This window comes from Fundulus heteroclitus, unplaced genomic scaffold (assembly GCF_011125445.2).
Source record: "Fundulus heteroclitus isolate FHET01 unplaced genomic scaffold, MU-UCD_Fhet_4.1 scaffold_322, whole genome shotgun sequence".
Classification (NCBI taxonomy): domain Eukaryota; kingdom Metazoa; phylum Chordata; class Actinopteri; order Cyprinodontiformes; family Fundulidae; genus Fundulus; species Fundulus heteroclitus.
In genome coordinates this window covers 1327-23469 of record NW_023396732.1, presented here as the reverse complement: position 1 = coordinate 23469, position 22143 = coordinate 1327, and the positions used below count along the sequence as shown (strand labels likewise).

Genomic DNA, 22143 nt, shown 5'->3' with positions numbered 1-22143 from the left:
AAGATTCGGTGGATTATATCCACGAGGAAATGAAAGAAATGCAAAAAAAGATGACCGAAACCGTCAGGAGAGTTGAAAAATCAGAAAAAAAGGTGCTGCTAATGGAAAATAAGCTGCTCGAACTTTCACGTTATAAAAGAAGGTGGGACTTGAGACTTTCGGGAATAAATGAAGAAGAAGGAGAAGATGTTCGCAGCAAAGTTATTTCCATTTGCCAGAAGACAGCACCAGAATGCAAAGAAAAACTACCAGACGTCATTGACAGCGTACACCGGCTGGGTCGCGTTACAAACACGGGACGTCCTCGAGAAGTTATTATCCAGTTCTCTATGAGACACTACAGGGATGCGGTATGGAAGGCGGCCAAGCAGTCATCTTTCCTGAAATCAGACAACCTGCGCTTCAAGGAGGACTTTTCCCCAGAGGACCGTCAGAGAAGAAACATGCTGTGGCCGCTGGTGAAAAAAGCACGCGAAGAAGGGAAAACAGCCTTCTACGTCGGTCCCAGAGCCTTTGTTATTGACAAAGGAGGAAAGAGGAAAGAACTCGAACCTGCTGATGATTAAAATACATCTTGAAAATCAGAACTAAGAGTTAAGTAATGACATTTAAATATCGTTAAAGCTCCGTTTATTTTAATTTCTCTGTTGGGAGAGTTTGTTAGATATTCCTGTAAACTCAATTTTCAGGGTTAGAAGCTACAATTCTTAGTAGCATTTCTTTTTTTAAAGTTATTTCACTCAATGCTCGAGGGTTAAGGAACAACACTAAAAGAAAGGCAACTTTTTTATACATTAAAAATTTTAAAGCGGATTTCTGTTTTATCCAAGAAACACATTCAACTGCAAATGATACCAAATTCTGGAAAAGTCAGTGGGGGGACGAAATATGGCTGGCACATGGCACTACTCAATCAGCAGGAGTGGCAATATTACGAAACAACTTCAGGGGAGATGTATTATGTTCACTCTTAGATACATGTGGGCATTTTGTTTTATTAGTTATATCAATAAATGAAGAAATGTTTTTGTTGAGTTCGATATATGGGTACAATACCAAAGCAGAAAATATGCAACTTTATGATAGATTAAGTAACGGGGTAAATCATTTATTGGGAAAATATCATAATATGAATATTATTATTGGTGGGGACTTCAATTTAACACTTAATGATACTTTAGATAGATTTCCTCCAAAAGCTAATACAAATCCAAACACAGTTCTAGAAAACTTTATGTCAACCTTTGGCCTGACTGATGTATGGAGACAAAAAAATAATTCCAAAGTTGAATTTACGTGGCAAAACAAAACAGGCTCCTTTAAATCAAGAATTGATTTCTGGCTTGTATCTGATTTAATAGCTGATGAAATTAAGTCAGAGATTCTTCCAGCCCCTTTATCAGACCATAAGCTTATTTTAATTGAAAAAACTAAATTAAACCAGTTTGGAAAAAATAAAATTACAGCTTACTGGAAACTCAACTCTTTACTGTTAGAAAATAAAACAGTAGCAGAAAACATTAAACAAACAATTATAAAATATTGGAATACAGCTCAAAGTCAGAAGGAATTTAGTAAAAATTGGGAACTCCTAAAATATGAACTTCGAAAAATGTTAATGAAAACTGGAGCTGAGATTGCTAAAAGAAAAAGAAAAGTAGAATCAGAAGTAGTAAAAGAAATTATCTTACTGAACAATGTTCTGCCAGAAAATTTATCTGAAGAACAAAATTCAATTCAATTCAATTCAATTCAATTCAATTCAATTCAATTTTATTTATATAGCGCCAAATCATGAAACATGTCATCTCAAGGCACTTTACAAAGTCAAGTTCAATCATATTATACAGATTGGGTCAGATTATACAGATTGGTCAAAAATGTCCTATATAAGGAAACCAGTTAATTGCATCAAAGTCCCGACAAGCAGCATTCACTCCTGGAGAAGCGTAGAGCCACAGGAAGAGTCATCTGCATTGTACATGGCTTTGCTGCAATCCCTCATACTGAGCAAGCATGAAGCGACAGTGGGAAGAAAAACCACCCATTAACGGGAAAAAAAAACCTCCGGCAGAACCGGGCTCAGTATGAACGGTCATCTGCCTCGACCGACTGGGGTTACAGAAGACAGAACAGCGACACAACAAGAGAAACAAAAAGCACAGAAGCACACATTGATCCAGTAATCTGTTCTACATTAGATGGTAGTAGCGGGTGATCCGTCTTCTCTGGATGATGTCACAGTTAACAGAACGCCAGACCAGGTGTACCTACTATGAAGAGAAAAGAGAGAGAACAGAAAGTTAAAGCAGAAATGACAACACATAATGCATAATTGAAGAACAGTAGAACTCAATATAGTGAGAAAATTAGATCCTGATATACTCCAGTAACCTAAGCCTATAGCAGTAAAACTATAAAGGTAGCTGAGAGTAACATGAGTCACTAGTTATAATTTTTGTCAAAAAGAAAAGTTTTAAGCCTAGTCTTAAAAGTAGACAGGGTGTCTGCCTCACGGACCAAAACTGGGAGTTGGTTCCACAGGAGAGGAGCCTGATAGCTAAAGGATCTGCCTCCCATTCTACTTTTAGAGACTCTAGGAACCACCAGCAGACCTGCAGTCTGAGAGCGAAGTGCTCTGTTAGGAACATACGGGGTAATCAGAGCTCTGATATATGATGGAGCTTGATTATTAAGGGCTTTATACGTTAGAAGGAGAATTTTAAATTCTATTCTTGATTTAACAGGAAGCCAATGAAGGGAAGCTAAAATTGGAGAAATATGATCCCTCTTGTTGATTTTCATCAGAACTCTTGCTGCAGCATTTTGGATCAGCTGAAGGCTTTGAACTGCATTTTGTGGAATTCCTGATAGTAAAGAATTACAATAGTCCAGCCTTGAAGTAACAAATGCATGGACCAGTTTTTCAGCATCACTCCTGGACAGAATGTTTCTAATTTTGGCGATATTCCGGAGGTGAAAAAAGGAAACTCTGGAAACCTGTTTAATATGGGATTTAAATGACATGTCTTGGTCAAAAATAACACCAAGATTTTTTACTTTATTACCAGAGGCCAGGTTAATGCCACCCAGATTAAGTGATTGGTTAAGAAGTTTATTTTTTGAGGACTCTGGCCCAAAGATTAAAACTTCGGTCTTGTCAGAATTTAGATGCAGGAAATTTAAAGTCATCCAGCTTTTGATGTCATCAAGACATGACTGCAGTCGAAGTAATTGATTGGATTCATCAGGATTTATGGATAAATATAGCTGAGTATCATCAGCATAACAGTGGAAATTAATCCCATGCTGTCTGATAATTTTGCCTATCGGAAGCATATATATAGTAAAGAGAATTGGTCCAAGGACTGAACCCTGTGGTACTCCACAGGTGACCCTAGAGTTTGAGGAAGATTTATTATTAACATGAACAAATTGGAATCTGTCTGACAGATAAGATTTAAACCAGCCTAATGCTTTCCCCTTAATCCCTACAGTATCCTCAAGTCTTTGTAGGAGAATATTGTGATCAACTGTATCAAACACAGCACTGAGATCTAACAGGACAAGTATAGACACAAGTCCATTATCTGAGGCCATGAGAATATCATTAGTGACCTTCACCAGAGCTGTTTCAGTGCTATGATGAGCTCTGAAGCCTGACTGAAACTCCTCAAGTAGGTCATTACTTTGTAAATGTTCACAAAGTTGATTAGCAACTACTTTCTCAAGAATTTTAGATAAGAAAAGAAGATTAGATATAGGTCTGTAATTTACTAACTCATCTTGATCAAGAGAAGGTTTCTTAAGTAAAGGTTTAATAACAGCTACTTTCAAAACCTGTGGTACATATCCATTTACTAAGGATAGATTAATCATGTCTAAAATAGTGCCACTGATCAAAGGGAATATGTCCTTAAACAACTTGGTTGGGATTGGGTCTAACATACAGGTAGAAGGTTTAGATGAAGCTAAAATTTTAGATAGCTCAGAAAGCTCTACTGCTTCTAAACAGTTCAAACACTGCGCAGATTCTAAAGATTCCTCCAATGCTGCCTCACTTACTGAGGACGAGGTAATCATGTTTGGGAGGATGCCAATTATTTTATTTTTAATGGCATCAATTTTATTTATGAAGAATCCCATAAAATCATTACTACTGAGAGCTAAGGGAATGGATGGATCAACAGAGCTGTGGCTCTGGGTAAGTTTGGCAACTGTACTAAAGAGAAATCTAGGATTATTTTTATTCTCTTCAATTAATGATGAAAAATATGCTGCTCTAACTCTGCGGAGGGTCTTGTTATACAACAATAGTCTGTCCCTCCAGATTAAGTAGGATTCCTCTTGGTGTGTAGAGCGCCATTTTCTCTCCAATTTCCTAACATTGCGCTTCAAGGAACGCAGCTCTGAATTAAACCAAGGAGCCAGCTTCCTGTGAATAATCACCTTCTTTTTCAAGGGAGCTACATTGTCTAATGCAGAACGCAATGAGGAAGTCACATTGTTAGCAAAGGTATCGATTTGTGAATGGGAAGAAACAGCAATGCTGCCATCTACAGGGCATTTCTGCAATACTGAGGATATTAAGAAGGGGACAGACTCTTTAAGTTTTGATACAGCATTATCCGATAAAAATCTACTATAATGGAACCCTCTTTTGGGGGTGGAGAATTCAGTTAGATTAAACTCAAATGTTATTAAAAAATGATCAGACAGGACAGGGTTGTGAGGAAATACTGTTAATTCTTCACAATCAATGCCATATGTCAGCACAAGGTCTAAAGTATGGAGCCGAGAGTGCGTCGGTTCATGCACATTTTGAGCAAAACCAATTGAATCTAGGATAGTTTTAAAGGCTACACTAAGGTTATCACATTCAGTGTCAACATGGATGTTAAAATCACCCACTATAATAACCTTATCAGTATTTAACACCAAATCAGATAAGAAATCTGACAACTCATCCAAAAACTGAGAGTAAGGGCCTGGTGGACGATACAAAACAACAAACAGAAGAGGTTTTATTGCTTTGCAGTTTGGATGAGGGAAACTGAGGGTTAAATGTTCAAAAGAACTGTAATTATTAGTTGGCCTGGGACTAATTAATAAATCAGACTGAAAGATAGTTGCCACTCCTCCTCCTCTTCCCACAGATCTGGGAATGTGGAAATTTGAATAACTGGAGGGGGTTGACTCATTTATACTAACGTAGTCCTCTTGTAGCCAGGTTTCTGTGAGACAAAACAAATCAATCTGATTATCAGAAATTAATTCATTAACTAACAAAGTCTTTGGAGGGAGAGACCTTATATTTAATAGACCACATTTTATTATTTTATTTTTAGTTTCAAGGTGAACCATATTGATTTTTATTAGGTTTTTATGATTTGTTCCTTTTAGATAAGGTTTTGATCTGTTAAGTTTTGGCCGTGGGAAAGACACCGTCTCAATAGGATAATGGATGGGTAACAGTACAGAAGCTGCAGAGAGGTGTGTTAAACTACGGCTCTGCTTCCTGGTCTGGACCCTGGGTTGTCAGCATTTAGGAGAACTAATAAATCCGGCCAGATTCCTAGAAAGAAGAGCAGCTTACTGGAAACTCAAAAGATTAGATTAAACCATTTACAGCTGAACCTGGACAATATTTACATTTCCAAAGCTAAAGGGGCGTACATCAGATCAAGACAGAAATGGTTAGAAGAAGGAGAAAAAAACTCTTCTTATTTTTTTAGATTAGAAAAAAAACACCAAATATCTAACAGTATTATGAAACTTCAAATCAATAATAACATCTGTGAAGACCCTGTTCAAATCTCTTCTTATTGCGAGACTTTTTTCCAAGAACTTTATCAATCAAAATGTTCTGATGAAACTATCACACAATATATTAACTCTCTGAATAAAATGCAAAAAATTAGCAAAAATAATAAAGAACAATGTGATTCCTTGATCACGCTTGAAGACATCCAAAAATCCATCAATACATTAAAATTAAATAAATCACCGGGGACTGGTGGCCTTAATACAGAATTTTATAGAAAGTTTTCAGAACATCTATCGCCATTTTTACATCAAGTTTATCTTGAAAGTTTGAATTCTGGATCACTCCCACCAACAATGACCCAAGGTCTGATTACACTGATCCCTAAACCACAAAAAGACAAGCTTCTTCTGGATAACTGGCGACCAATTACATTACTACAAAATGACTATAAAATTATTGCAGGCTGTATTGCGACAAAAATTAAGAATACTCTTGAAGAAGTGGTTGATGAAACTCAGTCTGGATTCATACCAGGCAGACATATAACTAATAATATCAGACTTATATTGGATCTGCTAGATTATTCAGATTTAATAGAGGGGGATGGTCTCATATTATTTCTAGATTTCTTTAAAGCCTTTGACACAGTTGAACATACATTTTTGTTTAAAGCATTAGAAGTATTCGGATACGGACAAGTCTTAATTAAAAGTTGTCAAATGTTATACAGGAATTGTAATGCATCTGTAAAATTGTCACATGGCTGCTCTAAAAGATTTTATTTGAAAAGAGGTCTTAGACAAGGGTGTCCAGTCTCCCCATATCTATTTATTCTGGCCATGCAAATCCTTTCGTTTAAAATCAAGGAAAAAATTACAGGGATGAATGTTGCAAACAGAAATATCGTAATTTCTCAGCTTGCGGATGACACTGCACTTTTTTTAAAGAATAAATGTGAAATAAAAAACTCTATTGAAATCATCAACTCCTTCTCCAAAGCTTCTGGTTTGACTCTAAATCTAAGCAAATGTGAAATACTTTCCATTAAATCTGATCTAAAAGGTACATTCCTCAACATTCCTATAAAAGACAAAGTTAAATATCTTGGAATCACAATAATTAAAGATCAAAATATAAGATCAATTGAAAATTTTAACCCCATAATTAAAATAGTTGAACAAAGATTTAATCTATGGCTCCAGAGAGATCTTTCTCTTTTAGGTCGCTCATTATTAGTCAAAGCTGATGGTTTATCTAGACTTATCTATCCGGCCCTTGCTCTTGATGTTCCCAAACAGATCAGTACCAACATTAATAAAATAAACTTTAACTTTATATGGAAAAAGAAATGCCATCTCATCAAGAAAAATATTCTAATGAACAAAGTTGAAAAAGGAGGAATTGAAGCCCTTGATTTCACATCTTTAAACAATTCATTCAAAATTAAATATTTAAAAAATCTTCTAAAAAACCCAACCTCTATATGGAATGCTATTCCCACTTACAACTTTGACAAAATTGGAGGATTACCCTTTCTTCTCAGATGCAATTACAGTATACCCAAAATACCCTTAAAATTATCTACATTTCATAAACAAATGCTGTTAAGCTGGTCACTATTGTACAAACACAATTTTTCTCCTCATAAATATTATATCTGGAATAATGAAGACATTAAATACAAAAATAAGACAATCTTTTACAGAAAATGGTATGATAGGGGAATATTACTTGTAAACCAATTACTAAATCCAAATGGTCATTTATTGTCTTATTCTGACTTTATGTTACTTTTCCAATTTCCTGTTACCCCTAAAGAATATGCTGTTGTGTTTGACGCAATCCCCAGTGGATCATTAAAGCTTTTATCATCTTTCCCCACACATCAAATTCACTCAATGCCAAATTTTGATCCAAACTCCATTTATATTGATTACGATTGTCCTTTTATAAGTAAGAAAACAACCAACAAAAGATTAAGAAATATTCTATTACGAGATGTTGTTTTTTCACCAGCTTGTGTTTTTTATTGGTCCAACACTTTTGAAAATATAAATTGGAAGTGGACTTGGTTGCTCCTTAAAAAATACTTAATAAACAACAAAGTAAGAGAAATTTCTTATAAAATTATTCATAATGTTTATCCTGTTAATGCATTTTTGATAAAAAGATATAAATGGGATTTGGACCCAAAGTGTACTTTTTGTAAAAATAATGAAGAAAAGCTTATTCATCTTTTTTGGGATTGTAATTATACAAAAATATTTTGGAGAGATATGTCACTCTTTTTTCATCAAAGAAATCTCAATATTACTTTAACAGATAAGGATGTTTTATTTGGGATGGAGAAATGTCAACTTGTCAAAACAGAATTCTTATATGTTGTTAATTTTTTTATTATTTATGGTAAATATCATATACACACCTCCAAATATTTACAACAAAAACCTAATTTCCAGATTTTATTATCTTCTATTAATATCTATATAGAATCCTTAAAATTCAGTTCAAATGCTAAAGCCATTCAAATCATAACTGCCCTTAAAGAATTGCAACCCTCGAGCACAGACTTGATTTTGACATTGTAAAATAATTGCTCTGTTCTGTAAAGCCCTTTGATATTGTATCTGTTTGTAATTACTATTGTTCTATATTGTTCTTGTATGTTCTTTTTTGCAATAAAAAAAAAAAAAAAAAAAAAAAAAAAAAAAAAAAAAAAAAAAAAAAAAAATCTATGGAAGTGATCAACGCGGCTGTTCTTCTTCTACTTTTTGTTTAATGGCAGATTGCAACCTTAACTTTATGGTGCATACCGCCACCTACTGTACCGGAGTATGTAGCATGGGCCATATCAATGTGATGATTACTTTCTAACTATCTATCTATCTATCTATCTATCTATACACAAACACACACACACACACACACACACACACATATATACATACACAAATATGCGTACATCCATATATACCTATACCTTTAAATCTTATAGTATAATCCTGTATTCTTAAGATATTTAATAACAGTTTTCTGCATTTGCTTTATCCCCTCTCCTGTTGTTCCTATTAATCCTTTCAAATTCCATTCCCTTCCTATTTGTCTTTTGTTTTACTCTTATCCTTTTTTCATCATATTTCCTACAATATAATAAAATATGTTCTACATTTTCTGTTACTTTACATTCTATACATTCATCTGTTTCTATTTTCTTTAATAAAAATAATGTTTTATTTAACCCAGTATGATCAAATCTTAGCCTTCTTAAAATAGTCTCCTCTCTTCTATTCTTTCTAATCACACCTTTGGCATTAATAAATTTCTGTACACTATAATAATTTCTTCCACTTTTATATATGTTCCATCTATTCTGCCATTTTTCCTTAATTTCTTTTTTTAATTATTGTCTTAGCTTCTCCTTTCCCATATGGTATGTTTATAATATTATTTGTTCTAATTGATTTTTTTTAGCTATTTGGTCTGCTCTTTCATTTCCATTTATTCCTACATGGGCTCGAACCCAACAAAACTTTACATTTATCTAAAGTTTTTGTATTCTAAACAAACTTTGATGTATTTCTAATAATAAATCTTCTCTTTCTGAGTTCATGTAATAATAATAATATATATGTTGGATACTGTGAAGGGCTGCCAAAGAATCAACACAACAAACTACTCTATCCCTGTTTTACTTCCTCTATCCATTGTAATCCTATAATTATTGCCATAATTTCTGCTGTATATACTGACATCTGATCAGGTAATCTCCTCCCAATGCTTACCTTCATCATTGGAATGTATATTCCTATACCTACTTTTCCTTTAACATCTTTTGATCAATCTGTATATATATCTAAATAGCTATAATATTTAGTTCTTATATAATTATTTGCCATTTGACCTCTCCTTCTGTCTACCCACTCTTTTTTTAATTCCATTATATTAAAAACTATCTCAACACAAAACACTGACCTTGTTATCCATAAACCACTTTGTCAGCAGTTTGGCTGTATGCATAATTGTCCATTTGAAATTATGCACTAACTCTGTAAACAGCCCACATAGGGAAGCTTAAATGTATAATGTTCTCGCCTCAAACGATCTGAAAACGTACTTTTGAACAACAACAACAGCAGCAGAAAAGGGAATTTTTAACTTACTGTTTGCGCCGTCTCGAATCAAGCTGCGGCCGCGGTGCATTCTGGGCAAGCAGTCAGTCTGAAGAACGCACAAGTCTGCTCTGATGCATGCTCGATAAAGAGGGCGGGGCGAGAACAACATCCGGGGATGTGGTGCGTTCTCGGTTTGGCGTTCTCGGCAATAGACCCCTTGCATCTGACGTCACAGTCACGTGAACGGGGGTGCGCGCCTCCATCTTGGTGGGCAGGCTAGCCTGACAGCCCGTCTACTACATGACAAAACGGGTGATTTAGAGCGTACTTTTAGTTAGTTTATTTTTGGAATCTAAACAATGCCTACGACTTGTTGTGCTCCCGGTTGCACAGAGAGGCATTCCAAATCGTCGGATGTACGTTTCTGTCGTTTACCGAAGGATGAGGAAAGAAGAAAGAATTGGATATTTTCAATGAAAAGAGCGCAGGCAGACCCTCCCAATGGACTGGGGGAGCGATCATTCTACGAGAGAATTTGCAGTCTACACTTCATCTCCGGTAAATTACAACTTAATTCGGCTCTAGTCATTGTTCTACTTAAATAGCGGCGGAGGGGAGGTGGCTATCGCTACCTCCCCTCCGCCGCTGTCTGAAGCAGCAACAGCGGCTTCTCCGGCCCGTGTAGCTGTTGCTGCTTCAGACAGCGGCGGCTCTCCGGCGGCGGCGGAGGCAGCAGCCGCGGCGGCTCTCCGGCCCGTGTAGCGACGATCGCTACACGGGCCGGAGAGCCGCCGCTGTCTGATGTCTCCGCCGCCGTCTGGAGCAGCACCCGCTTCCTGCTGCTCCAGACAGCGGCGGCTCTCCGGCCCGTGTAGCGTTACACTGGCCGGAGAGCCGCCGCTGTCTGGAGCAGCAGACAGCGGCGGCTCTCCGGCGGCGGAGACAGCGGCGGCGGAGGCAGCAGCCGCGGCGGCTCTCCGGCCAGTGTAACGATCGCCCGTGGCGCTAGTACTTCTGTGTTTACGCTGCAATGTCGCCGACACCCCACCCATTTTAACAAGACAAAAACACCAAAATAATCCGTAGTGAGTGATTTTGTTTTTTAACCTACCGGGCGGGTCTTCCTCTCTGCTTTCTGCTGTTGCACAAACATGTCTGAACATCCATCCATCCATTTTCTGACCGCTTAATCCCTCATGGCGTCGCGGGCGTTGCTGGAGCCTTTTTCCTGATATAAAATAATTGCAGCCGTCCAGTGGTTTCAGGGGCTTTGATGCTCTTTCGTCTGTACTGGCCTGCGCGTTTATAAAGCAGCTGTGTCGCGGTACGAAACCCCTGGCCAGCATTTCACAGACTCGCTCCGTCCCTTCAGGCTTTTGCTGTGTGGATCTGGTAATCTGATACCATCAACCATCAACTTACTCTTAAAACGATCTTGTGATACGTTATCTAAAGAAGAAAAATACCTGGAGAACTAGTCATTTCGTCAAATGGCGTGCCAACCAATATGGCCGCCACGCAAGGGGTTCTGGGTAACGGAGTCACGTGGTTGCAAGGGGTCTATTGGAACAGTGCTCGGGCTGAGGCTGATGACGTGTCACGAGCACACGAGAACGCTCAAGAACGCATTGTCACTACCTGATCCGTGCCAGTAGCATGATCCGTACCATCAGCTCATTTGCGCACGCGAGGGGCGGTGAAGATGGCGAACTGAGCAGACGCTCTTTCCAGAAGGTCCCAAAATTTTGTCCAAAATTCTGTAATTTTCCAGCCTAAAAATTTATCATGGAGCCTCAGAAAGTCATAAAACCTGCCAAGCTCAAACTGGATCTTAGAGAACTTGAAAGAGAGCCAAAACTCGACCAAGTCGGTAAGAATGTGGAATACGACTATGCGATTGAGGTGTCCCAATAGGGCTTGGGCGTCACGACGTATTACTTTGTGTGGCCGCCATGTTGACTGCCTCCTTTACCGCTACTCAGACTACTGCCTATGACTACCGCGTACTGTACTCCCTCTCAGCCGTGTTTTAATTTGATTAATTTCACCTTAACATGATTTCAACCATGGTAAACCGTTGCTGTGTTGTGGGCTGTAACAGCGCAACACATGATCGCCATGGGAAAAACATAGAAAATGGGTTAACTTTCCACCGCTTTCCTGCCTGGAGGCGCAACCACAGAGAACAAGTGTCAGGGATAACGAAGAGTCGTCGGCTCGCTTGGATCGCGGCTGTAAGACGACCGAACATAACTTTCCACAGTATCCCGATGTCAATGAGAGTGTGTTCCCTGCATTTTCATTCTGGTAAGTTAAAGATGCACGGTTTTATTTTATAGCCTACGTTGTTTCTTTCCTTCAACCACGACACCACATACATGCATGAATGCGCGCACAGAGACGACTGATATAGCATTTCATCGTTACTAACTAAACCTTTGAAACACATAGCAGCTAGTTAAAAGTACATTACATGCGTGAGTGGTTGCTAGCGCTAACGGTTAGCAGGTGCCAGAGCCCGTCTGAGCACAGCTTACCTTTGTACGAATTACTGCATTCCCACTGTTTGCTGGCTTTATGATCTGCAGCTCCTGAACCCATCCATTCGTAAACTGCACATGAGACTCCAAGGACTTGTAGCTTTGGAACTGTTCTAAAGTATCGGCGCTCACACCACAAACAAGGTAGCCGAAGACGTCCGATATGCAATGGTGGCAACAACTGGTCGTCGGTGCTCCACTCATTGTTTGGAACTTCATATGGATACAAATTATTAATAATTCTGATTTTGTCAACATACCGGTCCCTGGCTTCTCTATTTAATGTGTCCCGGTAAATTCCAGATCCTTTTCAGGATTTTAACATCTTTTTTCTATCTATTCTACTTCTACGTCTCTTCGTTCAACAACGTTATGTCAGCGTTATGTTAACGTTCGCGTAGCCATCAACATGGCCGCCACGTCCCACAATGCAACGCGGATCCCAAGCTCTATTAAACAAGAGGGAGCGTGAAGGCAACTCTGCTCCTCCGACTCCGAGTAAGACTCAGACAGGAAAGAAAACAAAGCCAGATGAAACAAGGGAATCTCCCGTCTCAAATGAAGCCATTTTTCAAGCCATTCTAAATCTTGAAAAGAGAGTGGAGAATCAGCTTGTGGACCAGAAGGAGCAAATTAGGCAGAGTGGGACAATGCTTGCTAACTTAACAAAAGCGGTCCAGTTTAATGCCGAAGAAGTGCAGGAGTGTAAAAAAAAACGTGAAACAATTGGAGGAGCAAAATATTTCCTTGAAGAAAGAAGTTTCTGAGTTGACAGAGCGAGTCAGAGAGCAAGAAAGATATAGAATGAGATGGTGTCTCCGCATCAAAGGTTTGGAGGAAAGAGAGGGAGAGGACATCCGCACAAGAGTGGTCCACATTCTCCAGAAAGTTGTCCCTGACCTAAAAGGAAAAACTGATGATGCGGTGGACATGGTACACAGGCTTGGAAGGAAGACCGACAACAGAAAAAGACACGTGATTATTCTCTTCACCCACAGACGAGTGAAAGAAGACATCTGGAAGAGAAGCAAAGGCTCGGCAGTTTGTAAGGAAGCAGGGATCCAGTTTGCTAAAATGATGCCAAAAGAAGACCTGGAGGAGAGGAGAAGGCTGTGGCCACAAATCGAGCAGGCCAGGCGAGCAGGGAAACAAGCCTTTTTCCCAGGTCCTCACGGCTTCATTGAGGGACGCAGGATTGGAAACGGCTAAGAGAGGCAGACGGAGAAGTTTTCAGGATGACATAAAGACGGGACGCACTGGTTTGTTAGGGAAGGAAGCCATCTGCTGTTAGTAGGGTGAGCAGTTTAACTTATAATTGTTTTGTTTCTAAGCGTTTTAAGTTCTCGTTATGAATACAACTTTTTCATCCGGTTCCTTAAATGTTCGGGGCATCAAAGACATTGTGAAAAGAAAAGGACTCTTTTTGTTTTGTAATGGGCAAAACTGTCACTGTTTTCTATTACAAGAAACTCATTCAGCGAAAGTGGATGAAACGTTCTGGGTTAATCAATGGAGCGACAGGATGTTATTCACTCAGGGTTCAAATAAGTCAGCTGGTGTAGCCATCTGCTTTAACAAGTTTCATGGGGAGATTTTAACACACAGAGCAGATGTAGCAGGACATTGGATAATTGTGGTTGTAAAAACAGAGGATAGGTTGTTTTTTATTACAAATGTCTGTTTGTTGGTACCCCGCTGTTAATGAAAGAAAGACAATAGTAACAATAGGTACTGAAATAACCTGAAACTGATAATTATTCTCCTGGTGAGGAAAGTGCTCCAGTTGTCTCAGGACTGAAGGCTGCCTTCTCCAGACGGCCGTTTCAGCTCCTTCCATCCATGTTCAACAGGATTTAGATCAGGACTCATAGAAGGCCACTTCACAATAGTCCAATATTTCACTCTTAGCCGTTCTTGGCTGCTTCTAGCTGTGTTTGGGTCATGATCCTGCTGGCTGGAAGTCAGGCTGATAGATAGATGTGTATGTGTTTATTTGTATATATTTTAAAGCTTTATAAACCCTCTCCACACTCTTTATAATCCTTTCTCACTTTGTTTTTACCTAGATTATTTCTTCAACCATTTCTAGTTAAAATCCAAATGATTTTACCTGTTAACTCTTACATTTTACAGAAACAGGATGCTTAGTTGTTTTGTTCCTCATTAATAACACATAAATGCAACAAAAAATGAACAATAAGAGCAAAACAAAAACTAAACCAGACGACTAAAACTGAGGGACCCCTGTAGACTTTACTGTAGTCTCCTCAACTGGTGAAATAGAAATAAACTCTCTCCAAACGGTCCTTTAATGAAGTGAATATTGGACACAAAGGACTGTGGAGAGAGTGTGATATTGTGAGAGTGATATAGTGGTGATTTAATGTTCAGCCCCCGTAAAGACTCACTCTTTTGTCCTTTTAGCCAACAGAAGATCCAGCTGTGTACCTTCAGAGGAGATCTCTGCCCTGTCTTGCTCTTGGATGAGCCTCGCTGTCTCCTGGCAGCTGGAATCTCTCCCATTCCAACATTTGCCAAAGACAACCTTGGTGAAGCTTTGCTGTATCTGATGACATACTACTACAGCCTACATTTCACCTCTACAAAGTGTGTCCCAAGCCTTTTGTCTGTCATTCAGACTGAAGTGTTAAAGGACAATATCCAGGAGAAAGACAGCACAGGCTCATACAAAAACGTCATGGCAGGTTGGAACAGTTTTATTGAGAAGTAGAGTTGTTCCTGCTAAGTGTTATTGACATTCAGCTTTGTGTTGAAAGGTTTAGACCTGAGGGCTGGAAAGCTGACATTTACATTTAAATCCTTTACTTTCTGATATACACATCAGTTTTTTCTTTCATCAACACATTATGTGCCTCAAATGTTCTGCTTAACATGAGGATTTGTTGCTTTAGGTGTTGCTTTACCAGTTCTGACAGAAACACTAAATAAGTTACAAAGACAAATTGTCTTGTCATTCATGTGTATAGTGATTGAAAAACATGTTTTGTTTAGGAGAAACTATTTAAATAAAGTTCTACACACACGTGGACAAAATTGGTCACAATGGTCACAGAAATAACTTGAATCTGACAAAAGTAATAATAAATAAACATTCTATGACAATAAATGAAAATCAGTCATTGCTTTAGCATCAAAAGAATGATTTAAAAAATAAACTCATGAAACATGCCTGGATAAAAATGATGGTACCTTTAATATTTTGTTCATCACTGCAATCAAACGATTCCTGTAACTGATTAGTCCACAAATTAGTCCAACAAATGAGTCCATGTGTGAATGTACTCAGTATACTGTGTCTGATGTTCTTGTGTGTAAATACTTTGTACTGTTTTAATATAAATAACCTAATAATGATTCTTGAATGCAGCAGATTCATCTTATTTAGTTACCCTAGTTTTAAGATCTTCTCCATAAAAGTGATTGAGAATGAAAACTGAAAGAAGCATTAACAGGCTAGTCGTGAGTTTAATTGACTTAATGTACTTGGAATAAATATTTCACAACTTTTAAGATATTTCTCACTTGTCTAAAGCCTGGATATTTTTCCTTTTTCCAAGAATCTTTTCTAGTACAATTGTTTTACTGAACTAGCAGATTATTTCACTTAAATTGAGGAGATTCAGACTAATATCTAGATTTTTTACCTGTTTTTAGATGACAAGTTTTTTGCAGTGTTCTAACAGTAACCAGTCTTCTTAAACAGAGTTGACATACAGATGATGATTTTGTTTCATTTTATTAGTTTTAATTATATGAATAGGTTTTGTTTTTAACAGAAGATGGTGTAAACACATGTGCATAATAAACAATGTGTACAACAATGACAATTAATCTGTTTAATATCCAAGACTAACATGTTGTGAGGGACCGAGCCGGACAAGCATGAGGACACAGTGGTGATTTTCAAGAAAAATGGGTTTTATTTCCCCAAAGTAACATAAGTCCACACAATAATTACAGGGCCCTTAAAAGAGGTCAAATGAAGAAATTAACTCAAGGCAAAAAATATCAAAGTTAAACAAAACCTCAAAGTAACAAACTGAGCTGACACACAACAAACAAAGGGGTCTTAAACACTGGCTGATCAGACCAGACTGACCCACTGAGGAAGAGGGAAAGGGAACATCTACACACATTTAAAGGAGAAGTCACGGTCATATTCAGAATTCAAACTTCTGAAAGTACTTTAAATATAAAATCATTACATACTGTTCAATAAATGATATGTTTTTTTTTAATTAAGAGTAATTTTCAATTGAATGTGCTTTACTGGAGGCATCCATGTTGGTCAAGATCAGTACTGCCACCTCCCACTTTGTGACGTCATGTTGCAGAAATCGGCTGTTGATCAAGTCCCAACGCTCCATTTGTTGTTTGTCACTGCGCTATTATCCAAGATGGCGACGACCAGTGCTCAATGCGAAGACAGTGATGGATTAATTAGCCACAGCGATGGGAGTGCCGTGGATTTATCGTCATCATCTGATAGCGATTTGGAATATATAGAAGACTTTCTTGATAGCAACCTGACTTTTGACGAAATCCAGCCGTACCAGTTTGAGCCGAGGAGACCAAAAAGGGACGATGTGAGTTAAATCTGTCTGCTGCGGCTTTGGTGTTTAGGCCCCACAGACGCCTCCTTATTTTTCTGTTATTCTTCTCAGTTGGTTCTTCTTGCAGATGAAATATCTCAATCAATGTAAACATCAATTAAAATTAGGGCTGTCAGTTTTAACGCGTTAACTTTGTTAAACCATAACAGCGTCTTTTTTTAACCACATTGATGCTTTTTTCCCCCACAACATCCTCCAGACTGTGTTTTTTTACCCTTGGCGCCTTCCGTTTCAAAGATGCTAGAGACTAGCATAACAGACCCGTGCTCACTGTTGTGAAGCCCACTTATTTTATGCCACTTTGGTCATCCGTTTTCTAAAGTCGCTTGTAAATTTCATGAGTTGCGGGTTGTAGTTTTTTGGGCTTGTTTTTGAAAGTGAAGTCGCTTGTTTGGGCTCTAAACTACGTGAACCTGAAATATCCCTCCGCCTCATAACACGCTGGAGCTCATCCTGACAGGAGCAGAGTGAGTCAAGGCAGAAGGAGCAGCTCTGCCCGTATTTTCTGCAGTTTACGGCTGCAATAACTGATGATAACTGCTGAAAGTAGATCACATGGTGCAGATCACCATTTGGAGCAGAGATTGGTTCTAAAGATGAGTTTTTACTCCCTGATAACATTGCAGAACCCAACCCGTGGTGGATCATGAACCGGAAAGGAGAAAATAACTTTTTTTCACTTTTACCTGATGTATTGCAACATCCAACTGCCATGCATGTTGGCATTGTCACTTCAACAATAGCTCTCACGAATTTCAATGGTGAAGTCCTCTGGAAATCTGAAATAATTGTTGTTGATCTCAGCTGTGTAGAACAGTTCCTATTGAATTAGCTGGTAGAGCGCAGAGAATAGCCCTCGGCTTACCGCAACGTGACGTCACTGGATGTGATGTCAGCATTGAGGTGTTACCATATTAGGGCAATAATGGCCACTCCCAGACTCTGTGATCTCAATGACAATTTACATTTTTATATTTTTACTGATTAACGCTAAATTCATTAAATCACCACGAACATATTAGTTTTAGGTATAGATAATGATCCATTGATTCTTCCTTGCTGACCAAACTTCTCCTTTAACAAAAATAACTAAACAGTTATCTTAAGGATTAAACTTAAATGACTAATAACTAAACAAAATTAACAAAAGAGTTAGAATAAGGACTCCATGGTCTTCCCCCCTAGAGGAACTCCAGATGGTACCACCCAGTCAGTCAATCTGGGACTGGAGTGTACCAGCCAGAGTCCTCTGCTTCAGCCCAGTTCAAGCTACTCCCCACAACACCAGAACAGGAAGCACAGACCGATGTTAAGTATGTGACAAAATTAAATGTACAAAAGGTAACCAAATGTGTGCGCTACAGTTGGAACTAAATCTTTCAATAATGTTACAATAAAAATAAACAAACCAATGTATTTATACTGCAGTGTATGTATTTGAATTCAGCCATTTCTCTGTGTAGCTCAACAACTCTCTGCAACATTTTCCCACAAGACAATCATCACACTTCAGTGATAAAGCAGTGTGTCATGTTCAGCATCCAGATTTGGGCAAAGTTGACCAAACAGCCGTGATTGCAAAGATCTAGAGTTCACAAAGTTAACTGCAGTGATAGCTGTGTTCAGAACAGAAGATCTGGGTCCATGTCTCTGGAAGCTAGTGCCTGCTGATGCTGGACACAGTGGGTAGCAATAACGCATGGATTGATGGATTTTATTCTCACTTCAACTCCACTCTTTGGGCCGATCATCACTGCTGAGCCATCCGTACAAACAGAGACATTTTTCCCAGCTCAGTCTCACTTCAGTCAGAAAAGCATCAACTAGCTTAAATATTTCCTCAGCAGTTCTTCTGCCTTCCATCACCTGAAGAACATTTTCAGGATTAAAGGACTGATGTCTCAGCAGGTTATAGAAACAAAAATCCTCCAAAATGTTTCCCTCCCAGGGATAGAGCACCAGAGCTATCAGTTGAGCAGCATTGCAAATGTCTATAGATTCGTCCAGCTGTATAGAAAACTTTCCAAAGACGTCTGAATCAAATTACAAAGTCTGCCTTCCATCACCTATAGAACAATTTCAGGATTAAAGGACTGATGTCTCAGCAGGATCTGGAAAAACTAATCCATGCATTTAATTTTAGTCAAATCAAAACCTGAAACGGTGTTTTCACAGGTCTGCCTAAAAAGTGGATCAGACAGCTGCAGCTGATCCAGAACTCTGCTGCCTGCGTCCTCACTAAGACTAAGAACGTAGAGAACATGGACCCGGTTCTGAAGTCCTCACTAAGACTAAGAACGTAGAGAACATGGACCCGGTTCTGAAGTCCTCACTAAGACTAAGAACGTAGAGAACATGGACCCGGTTCTGAAGTCCTCACTAAGACTAAGAACGTAGAGAACATGGACCCGGTTCTGAAGTCCTCACTAAGACTAAGAACGTAGAGAACATGGACCCGATTCTAAAGTCCTAACTAAGACTAACAACGTAGAGAACATGGACCCGGTTCTGAAGTCCTTCCACTAAGACTAAGAACGTAGAGAACATGGACCCGGTTCTGAAGACCTTCCACTAAGACTAAGAACGTAGAGAACATGGACCCGGTTCTGAAATCCTTCCACTAAGACTAAGAACGTAGAGAACATGGACCCGGTTCTGAAGTCCTTCCACTAAGACTAAGAACGTAGAGAACATGGCTCCCTGGATCTCAGAGAATAGACTTTAAAATCCTTCTGTTAGTCTATAAAACCCTGAATGGCTTAGCACGTATCAACCCTCCAGACCACTGATTAAAACCGAATCTGGTAAGTGGCTTGTACTTGTATAGCAGTTTAACTAGTCCGACGACCCCAAAGCGCTTCAAGACTTGCAAGTTGACTTCCTATATTCTACCTATCTGCAAAAAGACTTCCTGAACACATTTGTTTAGGATTGCTTTTGACTGTTTTAAACAGTTAACTGAAATATCATTAGTTAAAAATTTTAGAGCAATTGTTTATAAAACCAATATTTGCTCTTAATTTCCATTTTCCTGTTTTATCTTCTTTCACTTTCCTACATTTATTCGCAATGTGTTGCTGTTTTTATTTTACTTTGTTTTAATCATGGAAGGACCCTTGCGTTGTCTTTGTACTGAAATGTGCTATACAAAAAAACTTGCCTTGTCTTGCTTTGTATGGTTTCTCATGTGTATGTTTAAACTTATCTTATGAGTAAAGCTTTTTCCACAGAGATCACAACAGAAAGGTTTCTCTCCTGTATGGATTCTCATGTGTGTCTTTAAAGTGCTTTTAAACCTAAATCTTTTTTCACATAGATCACAAACAAATGGCTTCTGTCCTGTATGAATTTTCATGTGGTCGTTTAAAGTACTTTTTACACAAAATCTTTTTCCACATTGATCACAACAGAAAGGCGTCTGTCCTGTATGGATTCTCATGTGATTGTTTAAATTTCCTTTTTGGCTAAATCGTTTTCCACATAGTGCACAACAGAAGGGCTTCTGTCCTGTATGGATTCTTATGTGTCTGTTTAATTGTCCTTTTCCACTAAATCTTTTTCCACATAGATCACAACAGAAAGGCTTCTCTCCTGTATGGATTCTCATGTGTCTGTTTAATTGTCCTTTTCCACTAAATCTTTTTCCACATAAATCACAACAGAAAGGCTTCTGTCCTGTATGGATTCTTATGTGTTTGTTTAATGTTCCTCTTTCACTAAATCTTTTTCCACATAGATTACAACGGAAAAGCTTCTCTCCTGCATGGATTCTTATGTGTTTGTTTAATTGTCCTTTTTCACAAAATCTTTTTCCACATAGATCACAACAGAAAGGCGTCTGTCCTGTATGGATTCTCATGTGATTGTTTAAATTTCCTTTTTGGCTAAATCTTTTTCCACAGAGATCACAACAGAAAGGCTTCTCTCCTGTGTGGATTCTCATGTGTTTGTTTAAATGTTCTTTTTGGGCAAATCTTTTTCCACATAGATCACAACAAAAAGGCTTCTCTCCTGTGTGGATTCTCATGTGTGTGTTTTAAAGCAAATTTTCCAATAAATATTTTGCCACAGGCTTCACAGCTAAACTTCCCTCCAGTCTGGACTTTCCTTCCTGAGTCCCCATTTTTCTTCTTTGTAGAACATTTCTTATATCCAGAGTCTGACAAGTGTTTCAGCTCAGAGAGAGGGTGTTCTACATTACTGTCCTCTTCATCCTTTTCAGTGTCTTCAGTTTCTAAAGAAATTGAAGCATCTCCATGATCTTGTATCCTGGTGGATTCTTCTCCATCATTTTTTTCTGGAAGCTCTCTGCCTTTAATTTGGTCTGGATAAAGCTGTGAGAGCAGCAGAGACTGTTCATCATCCAGACTCTTTATGGGAGGAGCAGAGACTGGAAACCTGATGGCATTAATCACCTCCTTCCCATTGAGCTGCTCTCCTGGCAGATTGACGTAGACTCCCTCCTGTTCCTCCTTGATGTGGGGGGGCTTTGGGTCATGCAGGTCGGCACGAGGTCTTTGGTCTAAAGAAGCTTCTTCTTTAACAATCAGCTTCTGCTGAACATCTGCAGGAAACATGGAAACACATTATGCACATAAGTAAATATTTTGATTGCAGCCTGAACTGACGCACGATATAAACATATTGACGTCAGATGTTAGTCCCGTCAGCATGTTAGGCTTAATGGCTCAGTGGTTGGATCCAGATTTTAACATGCAAAAAGCAAGCTCATCACACCCTATATCAATAGACTTTAATTGAAAACATGCTCACTATTCTAGACCCATATTAGCAGCTGACAAAAGACGCAAGTTCAGCTTCAGCTATTGCAGCTGATGTAATCTCCTCCATTGAAGCCTTAAAACGTCTGTTAAATCGAACTGTTGCATTAGATCATGGAGTTAAAGCTTACTACCCTACTGCAAGCCAGAGCAGCGTTTTAGCCCTAAAAAAATGGGAAGCAACAAAAGGTGTTGCACAACAAGGTCAGATGTGCAACATAAGCAGAAAATGTTGAGGAGCCACAGGAGAAGAAACCCAAGGCAGATAACATTTTCCTGCAGGAAAGCAACTAAAAAGACTTCAACCAA

General features: G+C 38.6%; 2 protein-coding genes across 2 annotated transcripts; one reads left to right on the top strand and one right to left on the bottom strand.

Moving 5' to 3' along the window:
• The first annotated feature begins 631 nt into the window (after positions 1 to 631).
• On the top strand, positions 632 to 13628 carry LOC118559590. Its single transcript, XM_036130281.1, has 3 exons — positions 632 to 1730; positions 5609 to 5920; positions 13249 to 13628. The coding sequence occupies exons 1-3, from the start codon at positions 1022 to 1024 to the stop codon at positions 13626 to 13628; spliced, it is 1401 nt and encodes a 466-aa protein (XP_035986174.1). The 5' UTR covers positions 632 to 1021.
• A 6230-nt stretch (positions 13629 to 19858) lies between these two features.
• Positions 19859 to 20926, bottom strand: LOC118559589 (gastrula zinc finger protein XlCGF49.1-like). The gene has a single exon (XM_036130280.1). It carries the CDS (start codon positions 20910 to 20912, stop codon positions 20196 to 20198), a length of 717 nt encoding a protein of 238 aa, XP_035986173.1. The 5' UTR covers positions 20913 to 20926; the 3' UTR covers positions 19859 to 20195.
• Positions 20927 to 22143: the final 1217 nt, after the last annotated feature.

Bases quoted from the DNA above. Each gene is read 5' to 3' on its own strand.
- LOC118559590 (XM_036130281.1), top strand. From the start codon at position 1,022: ATGTTTTTGTTGAGTTCGATATATGGGTACAATACCAAAGCAGAAAAT. The intron at 1,731-5,608 runs ATTCAATTCAAT...TGGAAACTCAAA, and splicing joins AAATTTATCTGAAGAACAAA to AGATTAGATTAAACCATTTA. The intron at 5,921-13,248 runs GCAAAAATAATA...TCCGCATCAAAG, and splicing joins GAATAAAATGCAAAAAATTA to GTTTGGAGGAAAGAGAGGGA.
- LOC118559589 (XM_036130280.1), bottom strand. From the start codon at position 20,912: ATGAGAATCCATACAGGACAGACGCCTTTCTGTTGTGATCTATGTGGA.